Source organism: Capricornis sumatraensis, chromosome 8, assembly GCF_032405125.1.
Source record: "Capricornis sumatraensis isolate serow.1 chromosome 8, serow.2, whole genome shotgun sequence".
Lineage (NCBI taxonomy): Eukaryota > Metazoa > Chordata > Mammalia > Artiodactyla > Bovidae > Capricornis > Capricornis sumatraensis.
The window spans coordinates 74709307-74727188 of record NC_091076.1 but is presented as its reverse complement, the minus strand read 5'-3'; the positions used below and the strand labels follow the sequence as shown (position 1 = coordinate 74727188).

General features: G+C 55.8%; 1 protein-coding gene across 1 annotated transcript; it reads left to right on the top strand.

Moving 5' to 3' along the window:
• Positions 1-1785: 1785 nt before the first annotated feature.
• P2RX5 (purinergic receptor P2X 5) lies at positions 1786-13959 on the top strand. The gene is made up of 12 exons (XM_068976650.1): positions 1786-1922; positions 5568-5718; positions 6364-6435; positions 6710-6785; positions 6875-6971; positions 7235-7315; positions 7586-7724; positions 8204-8340; positions 8786-8879; positions 8993-9058; positions 11411-11493; positions 13869-13959. Exons 1-12 carry the CDS (start codon positions 1786-1788, stop codon positions 13936-13938), a joined length of 1203 nt encoding a protein of 400 aa, XP_068832751.1. The 3' UTR covers positions 13939-13959.
• Positions 13960-17882: the final 3923 nt, after the last annotated feature.

Genomic DNA, 17882 nt, shown 5'->3' with positions numbered 1-17882 from the left:
TCCTCAGTCATGTCTGACTCTTCGAGACCCCATGGCTCCTCTGTCCAGGGGATTCTCCAGGCAAGAATACTGGAGAGGGCTGCCATTTCCCTCTCCAGGGGAACTTCCCAGCCCAGGGATCGAACCCACATCTGCATCTCCTGCAGAGGCAGGCGGATTCTTTACCACTGCACCAGCTGATAGGCCCTGAGGGAGAGAGGAAGGCCTGGTGACAATTCCTAAGCCTTTCTGCCAGGATGATGTCAACTTCCAAAATCCCCAGTCATAACTGGAGCAGCAGCTGGAATCCTCTCTGGGTTTAAAGAAATCAGGCCTGAATTCACTCAACAAATATTGACTTATTTTATGGCAGGCACAGCAGTGGCTGTGGGGTGCAGAGATGCCTAAAGGCAAGGTCCCTGTCCTCCTGGAGCTTATGGTCTTAGAGGGGGACACAAGCAGTAAGTAAATGAGTGACAGGGCCTCTAAGGGAATAAGAAGGGGTAATGGGACAGAAAGTAGGTGGGGTGGAGGCTGCTTTAGTGAGCGGTAGTAAGAACAGGCCCCCCTTTTTTTCTAAAAAGAACTGGCATTTGAGTTGAAACTGAAGAACAGATGCAAAAATGAGTGCTTCCGAAACGGCATTTTGAGGGCAAAATACAGATTCCCAGGCTCCATCCAAGCCTTAAGGGAATGACAATATTAGGTGCAGTGCCCAGGAATTTGCATTTTTCTTCCAAATGATGCCCAGGCTCACTAAAACTGGAGACCTGCTGCCCTGGGGCGTTTACTTTGAGAGAAGATCACACCTGGTGAAGTTTAGGGTCCCTTTCAGCTTCTGACTCCCAGAGCCTGTGGTTCAGGGAAGGGACTTCTCATTGGTGTGTGAGGGCCAGGCCATGGAGAGGGGCAGGGCGGCTTCCGGTCAGACTGCAGGATGGTAATGCCTGAGATGCAGAAAACACAGCGTGCACAGCCCCCCACACACATGCACTGGAAACTCGCCCAGGACCCCGAGGCGCTCTCTGGCTGCCCCAGGGTCCAAACCTGATCTTCTCAAAGGTGTCCTCTCCGCTCTCACCACCTCCAATTTGATCTCGCGTGTTGTGAGGATGACAGATTTAGCAGCTTAGATTAGGTCCCCTCTATTGCCTTGGGAACATTTCAAACAGTTGGCGCCCGCCCTCTCTCCAGGCGTATTTTAAGATCCCGGGCTTCGGTGGCCTGTCTCCCGCCCCCACCCCACCCCTCCCTGTCCTGGCCGCCGACTCCGGGGAGTGCGGGCTTTAAACCGGCCGCAGCTGCTGCAGTAGGAACAGGCACCTCGTTCCAGCCGAGGCGGAAGCCGAGGGTCTGACAAGTCTAGCCTCCCCCAGCTTGCTCTTTATCCTGCCCGCCCGCACTTCCTGCGCTGTAGGTTCCCCACCCCACCACCCCAACCCCCGCCCCGGGGGCCTCAGTTTCCCCGTCTATTCCATAGAAGGAACCCGCGGGATTTCTTTGGGAGGCGGAAAGAGCGGGGGTTGCTTCCACAGAAGCCGCTCTCGGCGCGTCCCTCCCGCGCGGCGGTCGCCCGGAGGGCCGCCGCAGGGCAGGGCGGCCGGCGGGCCGGCGCTGTCACTGTCACTGTCAGGGGAGGAGGCGGCAAGGTCGCGGTCCGAGGTCCCCGCCTGGCCTCCGGCGGCGCTGCCGCAGCCTCGCCAGCAGCCGCGGGGCCCAAGCTGGGGGCCGGGCGGCGGGCGGGCGGGGGCGGCTCCATGCGCCGCACGTGCGGCCGCGCGATCGCCGGCCAGGTGAGCCGGGGCCATGGGGCAGGCGGGCTGCAAGGGGCTCTACCAGTCGCTCTTCGACTACAAGACCGAGAAGTACGTCATCGCCAAGAACAAGAAGGTGGGCCTGCTCTACCGGCTGCTGCAGGTCTCCATCCTGACCTACCTGGTGGTGTGAGTTCTCTGGGGGTTTTGGGGAGAGGGCAGGGTCAGCCGGGGGCGGCAGCGGTGGCCTCCGGAGCTTGGGGATTGGTGTGTGGGCGCCTGGGGTGCCCTGTGACTGGGGTCTGGGACTCTGCTTCTGGAGGGGGCCCTTCTTGTACCCGTGGGTGTAAGGGTAGGGGCTAAGGAAGGGGAGGCCTTGACTCCCCCACCGGCTCAGGAGGTGATGAGATGCGCCAGGGGTTCCTGGGTCTTTTCATTTCTCAGGCTTTCCGTGGTCAGCTCCTTCCTCAGGGCTGGGGCCCCAGCGTTAGGGCTTTGGGTAGGGGGTGAGGAGGCAGGGCGCTGGGCTTCAGCTGTCCCTGCCGCCTCCCTGGGCCTGGTCTGGAGTGGCCCCAGCACTGGGTAGGTTATTTATAATCACTGAGCTCAGTGCCAGGCTTGGGGCTGGGGCAACTCATGAGCCTGGCGTGTCCCTGAACTCCCTGCTGGTCAGCTCGCCCCAGCCGGGGCTGGGGGTCCTGCTGGGATCCCTTGATCCTCTCTGGCACCCACCTCTCCCACCCCGCAGGAGCCGGCACATCAGCTGAGAGGGCAGCTCCTGGGGGTCAGCCAGGGGTTCAGAGCCCTCACGCCCAAGCAGGGAGGGCATGGGTGGAGAGATGTGCCTCTGTTACTCCCTCAGTAACTGCTGTGGAGTCCCTCCTACTTCCTGCCCCTTTGGGAGGGCAGCCCTGACCTCACCTTGCTCGCACCAGAGGGCTTCATCCCTGAGGCATCTGGCTGTCTCCACGTGAAGGCTTTTTCTTGGTGCTGCTCCTCAGCCAGGGGTCCCTTTCACACCTGGCTTCTCACAGGCTCCTCCCCAGAAATCCCACAGTGTAATTATATGCTCATTCAGGGGATCGTTTGTTTGGTGTCTGTGCGGACTCCCTGCCATTCTGGGAATGCCCTGAGGGCCGGGCCTGCCTGCTGAACTGCTTAGGGAACCAGATGTGAAGTGAACGAGTGCATGTTGTTGCTGAATGTCTGTGTCCAGGCCGCGCCCAGTGCGTCCCCACTAAAACAGCTGTTTGGCTCACGGGTCTCAACCCTCTCAGAGGCCCTTGGAGATGGGCCATGCCAGCTCTGCTCCCAGAGACGAGGGTGGAAGGGTCCTGGTTGGTGCCTGCTGTACAGAGAACTCTTCCTGGCACCCCTGAGGGGCAGGGCTTCCTGCGGGACCTCCAGAAGGCGGCTTCCCGCCCTCTCCTGGCCTCAGTGTTTCCAGCTTTACTGAAGGGGTTCACCTGCACAATCTCTAACTAACAGTAACATCAGTAATAAGTTGATGTGTTCATTGAACTTCTCCTTTGTGCCTGGTACTCACTGTACTAAGCAATTTACATGTCCCATCTTATTAAAAAATATATATATTTATATTTTGATTAATTTGTACTTACAGAAAAGTTTTAAGAGTACTGCAGACGTTCTTAGTGCCTTTCGCCTTGATTCCCCCAAATGTTAACATTGTACTTCATTTGTGTTGTCCTTACCTGTTTCTCGCTGTGTGTGTATATGTATGTGTAATTTTTTCCTGTTGAATAGGTTGCAGGCATGATAATTTAGAAATGAACATCGAAATAATATTATCACCTAAGCAATAGACCTTTTGTAAATTGTCCCCTTAGTTACCTTTATAGGAAAAGAAAATCTGAAATCATGCCTTGTATTCAGTTGTCCTGTCTCCGTCTGTCTTTGTATCAGTGACTCTGACATTTTTTAGAGTACAGGATCTTTTTAAAACCATTTTTAAATTGAGGTAAAATTCATATAGCATGTAATTCATCATTTTAGCCTTTTTAAGTTATACAATTCAGTGGTTTTTAGGACATTCACAGTGTTGTACAGCCAGCACCATTATCGAATTCTAGGATGTTTCCATCACCCTAAAATAGATTGTGTCTATTTACAATCAGTTGCAGTTCTCCCCTACCCTCATCCCTTGGCAACTGCTTAATCTGCTTTTTGTCTCTAGATTTGCCCATTCTGGACTTTTCATATAAATCAAATCATTACAACATGTGGCCTTTTTTGTCTGGCTTCTTTCACTTAGCACCATGTTTCCAAGGTTTATCCATGTTGGAGCCTGTATCAGTGAATCATTCCAACGGCTGAATAATATCTCATTGTATGCAGATACCACATTTGCTTATGCATTCATCTGTTGGACATTTGGATTGTTTTTACTTTCTGCCTATTATGAATAATTCTGCCAAGAACATTCACGTGTGGACATACATTTTCCATTGTCTTACATACTCGGGAATGGAATTGCTGGGTCACATGGTGACCTTTTGAGCAACTATCCGTCTGCTTTCCACAGCACCTATACAGCTGTACATGCCCACTGGCAAGCCCCAGTTTCTCTGCATCCTCACCAACACTTGTTATTTTCTGTTTTTTGGTCTACAGCCATCTTATTGGGTGTGAAGTACTATCTCATTGTGGTTTCTATTTGCATTTCCCTAATGACTAAAGATGTTAAGCATCTCTTCAGGGGCATATTGGCCATTTGTGTGTCTTTCTTGAAGAAATGTCTCTTCACATCCTTGGGTGCTAAGTTGCGTCAGTCGTGTCTGACTCTTTGAGACCCTATGCACGATAGCCTGCCAGGCTCCTCTGTCCATGGGATTCTCCAGGGAAGAATACTGGAGTGGGTTGCCATGCCCTCCTCCAGGGGATCTTCCCAATTCACATCCTTAGCCCATATTTAAATTGGTTTATTTGTCTTTTTTTACCATTGAGTGGTAAGACTTTGTATATTCTGGGTACTAGACCCTCATCAGATATGTGACTCACAAATATTTTCTCCCATTCTGTGGGTTGTCTTTTCACTGTGTTGATAGTGTCCTTTGATGCACAAAAAAAGTTCTTAATTTTGACCAAGTCCATTATTTTTCTCTATTTTTTTTCCATTTGTTGCTTGTGTTTTCGGTGTCAGAGTATGGGATTTAAAAAAAATATTGCTTACTTACTTTTGGCTGCCCTGGGTCTTCACTGCTGCCACAGGCTACTCCCTGGTTGTGCTCGGGCCTCTTATTGCGGTGGCTTCTTCTGTTGTGGAGCTCAGGCTCTAGGCCATTGTGGGGCTTGGGCCTGATTGTCCCGTGGCATGCGGGATCCTCCCGGACCAGGGATTGAACCAGTGTCTCCTGTATTGCAAGGCAGATTCTTAACCACTGGACCACCAGAGAAGCCTCAGAGTGTAGAATTTTGCGCTCTAGTTTTGTAGAGTCCCCTCAGTTTGGATCTGTCTGAGGTCTCCTCATGGTTAGTTCTAGGTTGTACCCCATGCCCCTTAATTGGAGGGAGGTGCCGTTAGCCCTGTGTTGGCCCCCAGAGTTCACTGGCTTGCCCGAGGTCATGTGACAAGTTGGGGTGAGTGGGCTGCAGGGCCCTGGTCCCTGACAGCAGCAGCCTCTCCCTTCTGGGGCTGCTTGTCTCCTCCACTGTTTGCAGAGCTGGCTCTCAGGCAGCAGTGGGAGTTGTGACTCCTGTCCAGGAGTGGGTGGGAAGGGTGGAGCCCCAAGCCTGCCTTCTCTGCGCCCTGGGGTCTGGGGAGACTTCCTGAGGGCAACACGAGGCTGATGCCCACCTGCTTGCCCCTCCCTGCAGTTGGGTGTTCCTGGTGAAGAAGTGTTACCAAGACACGGACACATCCCTGCAGAGCAGCATCATCACCAAAGTCAAGGGTGTGACTTTCACCAACACCTCGGAGCTTGGGGAGCGGCTCTGGGATGTTGCTGACTACGTCATCCCACCCCAGGTCTGAGTCCCACCCAGCACAGGGGGACCCAGGCTGGCAGGGTCTGGCTCTGGGCGGGTCATATGGGAAGTTGCTTGGGGACTCAGGGGCCTCCACTCACTGTCTCCCTTGGCCTGTGACGGCTACAAGGTTTGCAGACTCTGCCCAGGTCCTTCCCCCTGCACCAAACCCCTATACTCCTCGACTGTGCCTTACGGGGCTGCTCTGTTTGCAACAAACCCTGAGCCTGTTGAGACCAAGTGGGACCCAGAGACCTTCCATGTCCGTGGGAGTCGGAAGGTCTGACACCAAGAGCCCCACCTTTATGTTGGCCACTGCCCCCGGCAGCAGTTCCCTGGCCCGGTCACAGTTCCCGGGCCAGGGCTGGGTTGTCCTCACTGCTCCTTCTCTCTCCTCCTGGAGCTCAGCTTGGACCCTGGGGGCTGAGGTCAGCATGGTTTGGGGTTGTGGGCGTGAAAGAGACCCATCTAAGGACACCTGCTCGGGGACTCTGAGACCAGTGGGCACATGGGTGGGGTCCACTGATTTTGTGGCCCCAGTGTTTTCAGTACCTGTGCAGAGTCCCTACCACCTGCCAGGCAGCTCCCGGAAGGAGGGACCCCAGATGGCAGGAAGGGGCTCCTCAACCCCGCTCTGGTTTCTCAGGGAGAGAACGTCTTCTTCGTAATCACCAACCTGGTCGTGACCCCCAACCAGCGGCAGGAAACCTGTGCTGAGGTGTGTTTTGGTGCTGAGAGCAGGGAGTGGGGATGGGAGAGGTGCAGGCAGTGCTTGGGGTCCACCTCTCTCCTGAAGCAGGGGTTTCTACCCCCTCCCAGGGGCCCCGGGGGAATGTGTGTACCAGTGTGCACGCCTGCACGGTTCAGGGGAGAAACAGGTTCCCAAGGTGTGTGTGTGGCCCCAGGCAGGGGAGGAGCCCCTGTCCTCTCCTTGGGGTGGGACCTGGATCTGAGAAAGGGCACCCCCGCCCAGGTGCTCTCTCTCCTGGCAGAGTGCAAGTGTTCCCGATGCCCTGTGCTATGAGGACAGCGACTGCCCTCCTGGGGAGCCTGTTGCGGCTGGAAATGGTGAGGCCTGGAGCGGCCAGGGCTGGGAGTTGGGGAGGGGCCGGAGCCGGGAGGTTCCTGGCACTATCCTTGTCCCCCTCCCCCTGCAGGAGTGAGGACCGGCCGCTGCCTGCGGGAGGGGAGCGCACAGAAGGGCACCTGTGAGATCTTTGCCTGGTGCCCGGTGGAGACAAGATCCAGGCCAACGTGAGTGGCTATAACCTTGGGACCCTGAGGAGTCACCCAGTCCTGGGCAGTGGGTCCCAGCCTGATGGTGGAGACACGTCGACTCGGAGTCCTCATTCTGGGGGAGGAGCTGGGACACCCCACAAAGGCCCAACGACCAATCCAACACGATTGAATTAACTGTCCTTTGCAAAGGCTTCGGGGCACCCAGGGCCAGGCAGGCTTCAGCCTCAGCGTGAAGCGGGCAGGCCCCCCTGAACAAGCTGTCCTGCCTTTGTTTTTAGGAAGCCACTCCTGGGCGAAGCTAAAGACTTCACTGTTTACATAAAGAACTTCATTCGTTTCCCCAAATTCAACTTCTCCAAGTACGTGGGCCCATGTGCATGGAGTGTGCGTGACGCTATGTGTAAATGAACCACTGGGCATTGAAGGGGCGCCCTTTCCTCTGCTGTGGCAGCAGGACTCTTACTGGAGGATGTTGGGGTGGAGGAAGTAATCAGGACTGGGGTAGGGCTAAGTCAAGGGCTCAGTCTGGGCTGGGCGAGGGGTCCGGTGACTCCTGGTTCAGGCCGTTTCTGGCTTGGGAACAGCAAGTCTCACCTTTATTCCCCTGGCTCTTCGTGGCCTCCAACCAGGACCAATGTGCTGGACACCACAGACAGAACTTTCCTGAAGTCCTGTAAGTTTAGCCCCGAGAACCCCTACTGCCCCATCTTCCGACTGGGCTCTGTGGTCAGCTGGACGGGGAGCAACTTCCAGGAGATAGCGGTGCAGGTGGGTGGTATGCGCTCAGGGAGCCCTCCCCAGGGCCGAGGGCTGTGGGCTTGGGCTCTGCAATGAGGAAGCAGGGTGGAGGAGGACCCTCAGGAGGAGCCGGCCCTGCAGTAACCTGCCCAGGGACCTGCTCTCTCAGCACTGGCTGTGATGCAGTCAGCCATGCCGAACTTGCTGAGGGGCACACTTGCACCTGTGTTTGGTTCTAAGTCCTCTGCTGTGAGCTGCCAGTGCCACAGTAGGGGCTCGCTCCGGTCATTCCCTCCTCCCTGGGGCGTGGAGCAGGAGACGTGGGCTGTGGGTGATGCATTTTTCTCAGCCACTCCAGAAATGTGAACCCTGGGCCTTCCACCATCCTCCTGGAAGGATGCTGCAGTGGAGCTGAGCCCTTACCCGAGCTCTCCATGAAGAGCTGGCCTGTGGCTTCTGTCCACCTCCAGAAAGTTCTGTGCCTTGATTCATGTCTCTTTTGCATCAAGGGCGGTGTGATAGGAATTCAGATTGAATGGGACTGTGATCTTGATAAAGCGCCTTCTGAATGTTACCCTCGCTATTACTTTAACCGTCTGGACAACAGATTTTCAGGAAATTCTATCTCTTCCGGGTACAACTTCAGGTAACTGGCGCTAAGCCTGCCACCTTATGACCCTGCCCACATTTCCTGTCCTTCCCTGGGTGCCAGCGCTATGACACCCCTTCCTGGGGGTGGGTGTCAGAGTGGGAGGTGCAGGGAGGCAGCCAGGGTGCCTCTGGGAAAGAAGGACCTGTCATGGCTCTGGACTTGCCCTGGCGCGGAGGGCTGGGTCAGGTCCATCAGTGCCTGGTGGCCCCAGGTTGGTCCAGCAGTGGTGGGAAAGCCTTCACCCTTTGGGGACTGTCTGGCAAGAACTTCACAGATCTGAACGAACCTTTAATGTCACATAAGCAAGAGCGTCTCCAGCCTTTCCTGGGGCTGCTGAGAGCCAGGGTGCCGGGGTGGGTGGGTTCATAAATCTCCAAGGCAGCCGAGCCTGCACTGAAAACAGGAAAGGCCCAGGCAGGCTGAGCCGTGTCTCCCCCAGGTTTGCCAAGTACTACCGAGATGCAGCTGGGGTGGAGTTCCGCACACTGTTTAAAGCCTACGGGATCCGCTTCGATGTGATGGTGAATGGCAAGGTGTGTGGGTGAGGCTCCCCTTCCGGGAGGGTGGGCCATGTGGGGGTGTCCGGGCTGGCTCTGGTGGAGCCCCTGGGAACCCCGCTGCGCCTCACCTCGTCTCCCTGCTGCAGGCCGGCAAGTTCAACATCATCCCCACGATCATCAACGTGGGCTCAGGGGTGGCACTCATGGGAGTGGTGAGTACCTCTCCCCTCCCCCTGACCCTCTGAGCACCGCAGGGGGAGGGGGCACTGCCCAGGGCAGAGAGCTGTCCCAGCGCTCCAGAAGAAATCAGAGCTGGGGAGGTCAGTGTGGGACGGGGCTGAGGGCTTCCTGGGACTTCACACCCCTCTGGTGGCCCCCGCGTGTCAGTGCCTGCCTGGGATTCTCTTCCCAGAGCTAGAGGCTTCTGCCTGTGGCTCGGCAGCTGGGGGTTCTCCGGAATCCTCCACAGCCTTGTCTCCACTTCCACTAAAACGAGGCAGATCCGGCGATATACAGGGCTTCTCAGCCCTGGCCCCATTTATATTTTGGGCCAGATAACTTTTTTTGTGGGGCGATCGTGTGCGTTGTAGAGTGTTTAACAGCATCCCCAGCCTCGCCCCATGAGGTGTCAAAAGCAAGTTCCCCCACAGTTGTGCTGGCCAAAAATGTCTGCAGGCATTGCCAGACTGCCCCGAGTTGTAAATCACAGGGACTAAAGAGATGAGAGGCAGGGAAAGTTGGGCTGTGGTCCTTCCTCAGGTCTGTTCTGAACTTCAGCTGGGCAGAGGGGCCACAGAAGGGTACGTAGCACTGGAGGGCAGGGAAAGGCTTATTCCTGACCTTTCACGCCCCTTTGTTTTTTTCTGGAAGTTTTTTAAAGACAAGGGAGTTATCGGTGAGTGGCTTGCATCCACCCCAGTGAGCCCCTTATTGAGATTTCTGGCAGCTTTGTCCCTGGTTCCTCTGCCCGGGAGGTCACAACAGCTCGGGGCTTCCAGGAGGACCTGCTGCTGCTAAGTCACTTCAGTCGTGTCCGACTCTGTGCGACCCCATAGATAGCAGTCCACCAGGCTCCCCCGTCCCTGGGATTCTCCAGGCAAGAACACTGGAGTGGGTTGCAATTTCCTTCTCCAGTGCATGAAAGTGAAAAGTGAAAGTGAAGTCACTCAGTCGTGTCAACCCTCAGCAACCCCATGGACTTCAGCCTACCAGGGTCCTCCGTCCATGGGCTTTTCCAGGCAAGGGTACTGGAGTGGGGTGCCATTGCCTTCTCCGCCAGGAGGACCTGGGACTGACTTTTTATTGAGACCAGAAACACCATGTCCTGTAACAGGACTCAATGAGGCCATGCTCCTGAGAGATGGGTCAGTGGATCAAAGTGGGCCCCAAATGACTCTGACTGCAGACAGTATTGTTGGGGAGCCCTGTATGTGCGTGTATGTAGAGAGGGGCCATGTTCAGGCCTCTTTCTTATGACGTGCATATATCAGAACATGGGCATCTGGGGACATACTGTGTGATGAAGGTAACATGAAAAGTGGTAGAGGCTGGGTGGGGGTGGGAGGGTGCCCTCTATGGAACAATGAATTGATAACCCTTTTGACATCTGGAGGGGAAAAAAGAAAAGGTGTCCAGTGCCCAGGGTCAGAGAACCAGGCTCACCTGTGGGCCTGTCCCTCAGGCCTCTCCCACCCGCTCCGCCTGTGCTCTGGGGGGAGTTGCCCTCTGGTGGAGGAGACTGGTATTTGCACCACCCCGTCTGGTCTGAAGAGCTCATGTTCGGGTGTCAGTGGGTCTGCTGGGTTAGCTCAGGCCCTGTCCTCTTTCCTTGGCCCCTGCTGTGGTGTCCTTGTTCAGATACCCTCCAATCCATGTGACGTCCTGCCCGGGTTCCCAGGCATGACAAGCTGGTTCTTTGCTGAGCTTTTTTCCTTCTGTCTTAAATAAAATACAATTCAGACTCAAGACGGCCCAGAGGACCTCCCAGGCTGAGTAAAGTCCCGTCTTCTCCCTGCTTCTCTTCCCATCGTGGGACAGGTCGCTCATCACTTATGAGCTTGTCTCCTGCACCTGAGGCAGCGGGGGGGAGGGCCCCCAAGGGTGCCGTTGCCTTAGCTCTCACTGTACTCCAGGGCAGTGCCTGGCACCGGTGAGCACTGAGCAAACAATGGTGAAGACGCGATTCCAAGGGGCCAAGGCAGTGCGCAGGTGCTTGGCCTCCTGTACCCCAGGGCAGTGCCTGGCACCAGTGAGTGCTGAGCAAACAATGGTGAAGACGCGATTCCAAGGGGTCAAGGCAGTGCGCAGGTGCTTGGCCTCCTGTACCCCAGGGCAGTGCCTGGCACCGGTGAGCGCTGAGCAAACAACGGCTGAAGACGCGATTCCAAGGGGTCAAGGCAGTGTGCAGGTGCTTGGCCTGACGGATCAGACGGACCACAGGCTAACTGGCTGCACTGTGGGCCAGCTTTGTGGCCTTGGACAAAGGAGCCTCTGAGCTCAGCGCCCTCATCTATTGGTGTCAAGTGGCCTGGCGCACTGAGTCAGGGACCTCCACTCTTTTACAGGGGTCTTTCTTCTGTGACCTGGTACTCATCTACTTCATCAAAAAGAGCCACTTTTATCGAGACAAGAAATACGAGGAAGTGAGGTCAGTTATGCTTCCTCCCAGTGGCCCTAGGGGAGCCCACTAGGTCGGCGTTTCCCTCCATGGCTCAGAACCCTGACCCTGGTTTTCTGTTGACGTTTGTGGGGTAGAGGCAGGGATGAATGCTGGGAGCTGTCTTGAAAGGGCTGGGGAAGGTGGAATGTTCTGAGTACCGGCTCTACAGAACTGGATTCTGCTTCGGAGCAGCCAGCAGAAGGCCACCAAAGGCCACGGGAAGGAGACCTGGTTTCCAGGCCTGGCTCTGCCAGTCTCCCCAGGCCTCCTTGGGCCTCAGTTTCTCTCTGTGTGAGACAGGAGTGTTGGTCTATATAGTGTCTTCCAGCACCTGTAACTTTAGGATTCTTGGACGTGGTGGTCCTGGGGGTCTGGGGTTGAGGGAAGCTGGAGTGGTAAAGGAAGGAAAAATAAATGGAGTCTCCCTACCCCTCACTACAGAGGCCTGTTTCCAGGCTCTCTTGGGCAGTGGGCTCAGTGGGGTTTGTGTGTGTGTATTCAGAAGAGCGGACTACAGTGTGAGTGGGAAGTCCTGAGAGCTGGGCAGACAGGACGGGGCAAGGGGCTCTGGCCTAGGCCTTGGGGAAGGCTTTCTGGAGGAGCGGGATGGGAACGGGGAATTGCAGTAGGCGGGCTTGGGATAGGCACTGGGTGCTCCCTCAATCTCGCCACACCCTGGGATGGGACAGGGGGCCAGCCTGCCTCCTCTGCCTGGACTGACCCCCAGCCCTGGTCCTCAGGCTGAGCCCTGAGCCCTGACTGCACCTGCCACCCTGCAGAGCAGCTGGAGGAAGAGGGGTGCCCCCTGCAGGGCAAGTGGCACACCAGTCCCAGGGAGGGGGTCACGCCCAGGGCCTCCAGGCCAGGGTTAACAGGTCATGTCCTGCCCAGGGACCTAGAGGTCCTCGCCCAAATGGCAGAATCCTCACAGCAGAGCGTGGCCCTGGACGCAGCGGGGCTGGCGGAGCAGCCAGAGGTGCAGGATGAAGGCAGCGCCCAGAAGGAGAACGGCTGTGTGTGTGGGCAGCTCCCCCAGCCTGCCAGGTGAGGGGCTGCCCAGCCAAGGGCCAGGAAGGCCTGTGGAGATGGCCCAGCTGCCACTGCGCTCCTGGCTCTGGGTGATCTGGCCACAAGGCAGGGTGCCGGGGACCTCACGGAGCCCATCCAAGCTGGGCTCTGGGAGGAGGGGTGCTGGTGGTTGGTGCTTTAGCTCCTCCACGACCCGTCACCCCCCAAGCCCCGGTGACCACAGACCTGTCTGCCGCTACGCTGCCCCAGCGCTACAGCAACGCACTAACATGCACTCGGGCTTCCTCTGCTGGGCACTGCGCGGAGCCCTGGGAGCTCATTTCGGCACCTAATGAGATGGACACTAACAGTCCCTACTTTACTAACGAGGAAAGCGAGACACAGAGAGGCCCAGTGACTTGCTTCAGTCACACGGCTAGTAGACGGCAGAGCTGGGACTTGAACCTGGGCAGTGTGCCCCTAGAACCCAGTCCTTCTCCATCAGGTTATTTGACCTTACTGAGCCCTTCCTTCCTCTACTCCTGTCAGTGCTGCCTCCCCTAAGCTCCTCTCTGATGTGGACATTCTGGAGCTGCCCGAGCCTCAGGATGGCGGTGGCTGTGTTGACAGGTGGCCTGCAGGCCACCCTTCCCTGGAACGCTGCCTTGGGCAGCCTGGCAAGGGAGGCAGCCCTGGGCCTTGCTTTGCTTCTGCCTCACTATGAGCCCCTGGGCAGGCGCCTGGCCCTTTCTGGGCTTGATTACCCTTTGATCCAGGGGTGTTGGACACAGGGGCCCCTCTGGCTCAGTGAGCAGGGTTCCTTGACTCTCCTGTCAACTGTCAGAGGGGTTCACTGACCCGGGCTGGGTGCCGTCTGCCTTGAGCGCTCATTCTCTGCTGACTCAGTGATGGGCAGCCTCCAGTGGGGAGCTGAGCATGGGCAGGGGGAGAGAGAGAAGTGAGCCAGGTAGGGCGAGGCGTGGGGGAAGAGAGCGAGAAGCCGGGGGACCTGCCGGGTAGCCCTGTGCCAGCAGCCCTCCCACATGCTCCTTGAGCTGAGTGCCACTTCCTGGGTGCTCGCGGGCACTCCCTCACGTGCGAGAGGGAAGAGTGGTCCTGGCAAGCCTCACCTGTTGCTGCGGGTGTGGGGGGGCTCAGGAGGGCCCCCACCCCGAGGTGGGTGCTGCTCATTGCTGGTGCAGCTCCAGAGGCCTCAGCCTGAGCATCCGACTGTGCTCTCTGCCCGTGCTCACCGCCTGCAGCGCTGCCTGCCAGAAGCTTCTGCGGGCCGAGTCTGCCCCGAGGGAGACCAGCCCTGCCCCAGCCGTCCTGTGTGCCCCTTCCTGCCCACACAGGTCTGGCCGCCAGGGGAACGGGAAGGTGAGCGTGGAGCAGCTGCAGAGCCTGGAGACCGCGGAGGCGTAGCCAGAGACGCTGGCCGAGGGCGGATCCGGGAGCAGAACTGTCCACACCTCCGAAGTGGGCAGAGTCCCGCTGTCGTCCACGTGGGACCAGGCTTCCAGGGAGAGCACCTCTCCTGCACTTTGGGATCTTGCTACAAGCTTCTTGTTATGTGTGTGGGGAGGGGGGGCCTCCCAGTACACACAGTGGCTCATGCAGAAGAGGCCCTAAAGCACATTCAGTTGCTCATTCATCCATGTGGTAAACAGTTTCTGATGCTGGCTGTGGGCTGAGCCCTGTCCAAAAGATGCTTGAATGGGACACTGACCTGGCCCTCAGAGAGGGGAGCACTCATCTAATTCCCTTCGGAGCTGACGGACATGACAGCTGGGCCCCCGACTCTGGCCTGACTCCAGCCGCTAGCTGAGACCTGTACCATTAGCTCTGAAACCCTCAGAGCAAATGATGGCTCCTCAGAAAGGCCTTGGTCAACACCCAAGCGGACATGTGGCCTTGCCCCCAGGGGTGAAATTTAAAGGTGGCCAAGGAGGCAACCAGGAAAGGACTAAAGGACTGGACCTGTGAGGAGGCAGCCGGCCACGGGAGGAGGAGGGCCTCGGGAAGCCTGGGGGACAGCATCTCACCCCGGTGGAAGATGTGCTTGCCTGTGTGGTTGGGCCCTTGCTGTTCTGTTGGGCTTGTTTTTCCCTGCTCGGCTTCCCTTCCTCTCTCTAAGGCCCCATCTGAAGGGATAATGAGATGATGGATGGTGCTCAGTGTCAAGTGGAAACAGTTGTAAGTAAGCTGGTCCTTGACCCCCTCCCTGGTTGCTGTAAAGCACTGCTACTCAACGTGTGGTCCGTGGACTCGCAGCACTGGCATCACCTAGGGGCTTGTTAGAAATGCAGTCTCAGGCCCCTCCCGCATCCGCCCAAATCAGAACCTGCATTTCAACAGGATTCCCAGGTGATTCATGTGCATGTGAAGGTGTGAGAAGCAGTGCTTGAGGGGATATGCAAGGCCTGGCTCTGAAAAGGCCCGCTTTGGTGGGTGGTGTCAATTTCCGGGTCACACTGACACTGAAGTTACCTCAAGACCAAGCAGATTCCCTCCTTCCCTGCCCTGGGAAAGTGACATTATGCTCAATTCATTCAAATTATTTTGAGTAGGTCATACTTAAATGATTCAAAACTTAAGAGTTACAGAGGAACAGGAAGTGAAAAGCTTCTCTTCCACCCCTGTTCCCTGAGGCAACCTGTGCTACCAATTCCAAGTGGCTCACCAGTCTTGCTGAGAATCCACTGGGTCACTCATGTCTTCCCTCAGGAAATGAACATTGCCACCTGCAGTCAGACCAAGTCCCTGCTGTTGGACGTGATGGAATATGCTGGGCTGGGGAGCCCCTGCGCAAGGGGAAGGGCCTAGAGCTCCATCACTGTTGTTGGAACCACCGGACGGCCAAGGCCTGCGGTGCTGCCTGTCTGCCCGGGTGCTGTCTGAGCACTTGCCCTGCCTCCAGGGAGCATTCTCTGTGAGGACCCTGGCTCTCTTCTGCCCAAAGTGGGCAGTAAGCCCCCTTCCGCTGGGGCCTTTGAGGAGAGGGTCAGAGGGGCGTGGTCCCCAGAACACGACCCCTTGGAGAGCAAGCAGCTCCTCCCCCTGGGCTGCCAGGCGACCTGTCAGTAAGCCCAAACTGCGAAACGCAGGTGATCTGCTGTGGGGTCTCCTTTCTCTCTAAGGCAAACCCTTGGATTTAGTAACACAGCATGTTCCGTGTATGTCTGGAAGGGAGTTCAAAGGGCAGGGGTCCCAGCCGCTTAGAAGCTGGTCTGGTCTCCTTTGGCCTGGTTTTGGAATCGCTTGGCAGCAGCCACATAATTTGCAGACAGCTGTGCTGCTTGTCTTATATTGGAATGGAAGTGTCTTCCTAGCTATTCATCCAGCCAGTAAATACTATCGAGTGCCTCTTGTGTCGCGTGTTGGACCAAATGCTGATGGCAGTGGCGAGCGGCACAGAAACGGCCTCTGCTCCCAGGTACCCAGTGTCTAGGGGTCACACACCAGTTACAAACAGGACGGGACGCTTCGAGAGTCCTCAGTGAGGCGTGCCCAGGTTTCCACAAGGAAGTGACATGTGAGCTGAAATCTGAAAGGTTAGTAGCAGGCTAACCAGGTGAGGGGAAGCATCCAGGTCAGGGACCCACACGTAGAAAAGACATGAGGAGGACTTAGCGAGGAACTGGATGAACAGTGTGCCCGGAGCAGCTTCTGTGACGCTTTCATCACGTGGGCATTCATTGCTTTTAAGGGTTGCCCCTTTAAACCTCCTGCCACAGAGGACTTGTTTCTTCAAGTCCAGCGAAACCTTCCTGGTGGCTTCCCCACTAGATGTCAGGAGCCCCATGCACAGATGGCCCTGTGACCCCATCACAGCTTCTGGATAGTCACACATAGCCAGTCCCCTGGCTTTGCACGGTTCTCCCCACCATCCGCATAATCTTGACTTTGAAGGGGGAAGAAGAGGAGCAGAAGTCTGAGCGCTTTTCACACTTGGGAAAGCCCCCTTCCCTCGGCACAGGAAGATGACCACGCCAGCCTGTCAGATCTGTCCATGCTGACATCTCAGTATCACAGGAAATGTCTATGGTTATGTTCAAGGCTTGGCCTAAGAGCCATCTGCCTAATGTCTTCCTGACAATCAGACTTACTCCATGCCTTTGGAGTACCATGATGCTGGCCAACAGGAAAGTTTTAAATTAAGTTATATTAGTGTGACCTGATGGGGACCAGCCACTGAAAGAGCAGAGTGCCCTTACTCCTGATGCAGGGTCATCAGGACTGATCCATCATGGATGCCCTTCTGCTCCCCGCTCAACCCCATCAGTTCCTCTCTCAATGGCTAGCTGGCCCCCGGGGGGACCAGTCATAAACAGGGAATGTGACTTCCTCCAGGTGTCTCTGAGTGCCCCGGGAAGTCCTTACCTCACCCCATGTGGAGAGGCATCTTGGATGTCTGGTCTACTTGGTTCCTACCTGCTCTTCTCCTCCCCAAGTGGTACAACTTTCCTCAGAGCATATTCTCCAGGGGAGCCAAGAATGCTCTCTACGAAAGACACCTTTCTTCCAGTTCTTCCCCCTTAGGCCCGTTCACAGAATTAAAGCAGGGAGGATGGCAAGCATTTTCTGGGTCTTGCCCAATACATGCATTCTCTGACATTTTACTTTGGCTATAAAACAATAAAAAGGTGTTAACTTTAAATGTGCTCTTTTTTTTATCTTTCGTATTTTCACGGACATCCCATGTTTTAGAGGAAAATGTAAAGACATGACCAAAAGAGGCAGACACAAGGAACAGTGAGCAATGTATTACCTTCCTTCCTGTCTTTGCAGAGAAATTCAGATTAAAGTAAGGAAACTTCTTAAATGTGCTAACATTAAAGGACCAGGAGGGCACTGATAAAACTGGTACTTAGCATTTAAAATCAGGTTTTTAGCTTCTGCTCTAGTAGATTAAACTCCCTTAAAATGATACAGACATGCACTGCTGTATTTTATTTTTTTATAAAAGTGAGCATCTCAAACAGTCTTCCTGCCCAGCAATAGAGGAAAAGTTAAGTAAATCAGATCACTGATTTACTCACCAGTAGGACTTACTCTGCTTCCCTCTTACTCGGTGTCAGGACCGACCCCTCCCCACTGAGAGTTCAGAGGTGGTCCCTGGGAGACACGGGCAAAGCTATCGCCTTAGCCACTTCTTAGCTTCATGTGAAAGCATCTGGTACAGAACCCAAATGGGATTCAGGAGGCCTGGGCCTCTGCTGTTGGTCACAGGCCACCTATTATCTGTGAAAGGGGACTTGGCTTCAAGCTTTCAGATCCCCTTCTGATCAAAAACTGATTCTTTTTCAAAAACTTCCAATCTGATCACATCACTTCTAACTAAAACTTTCAAAGGCTCCTCCTTATAT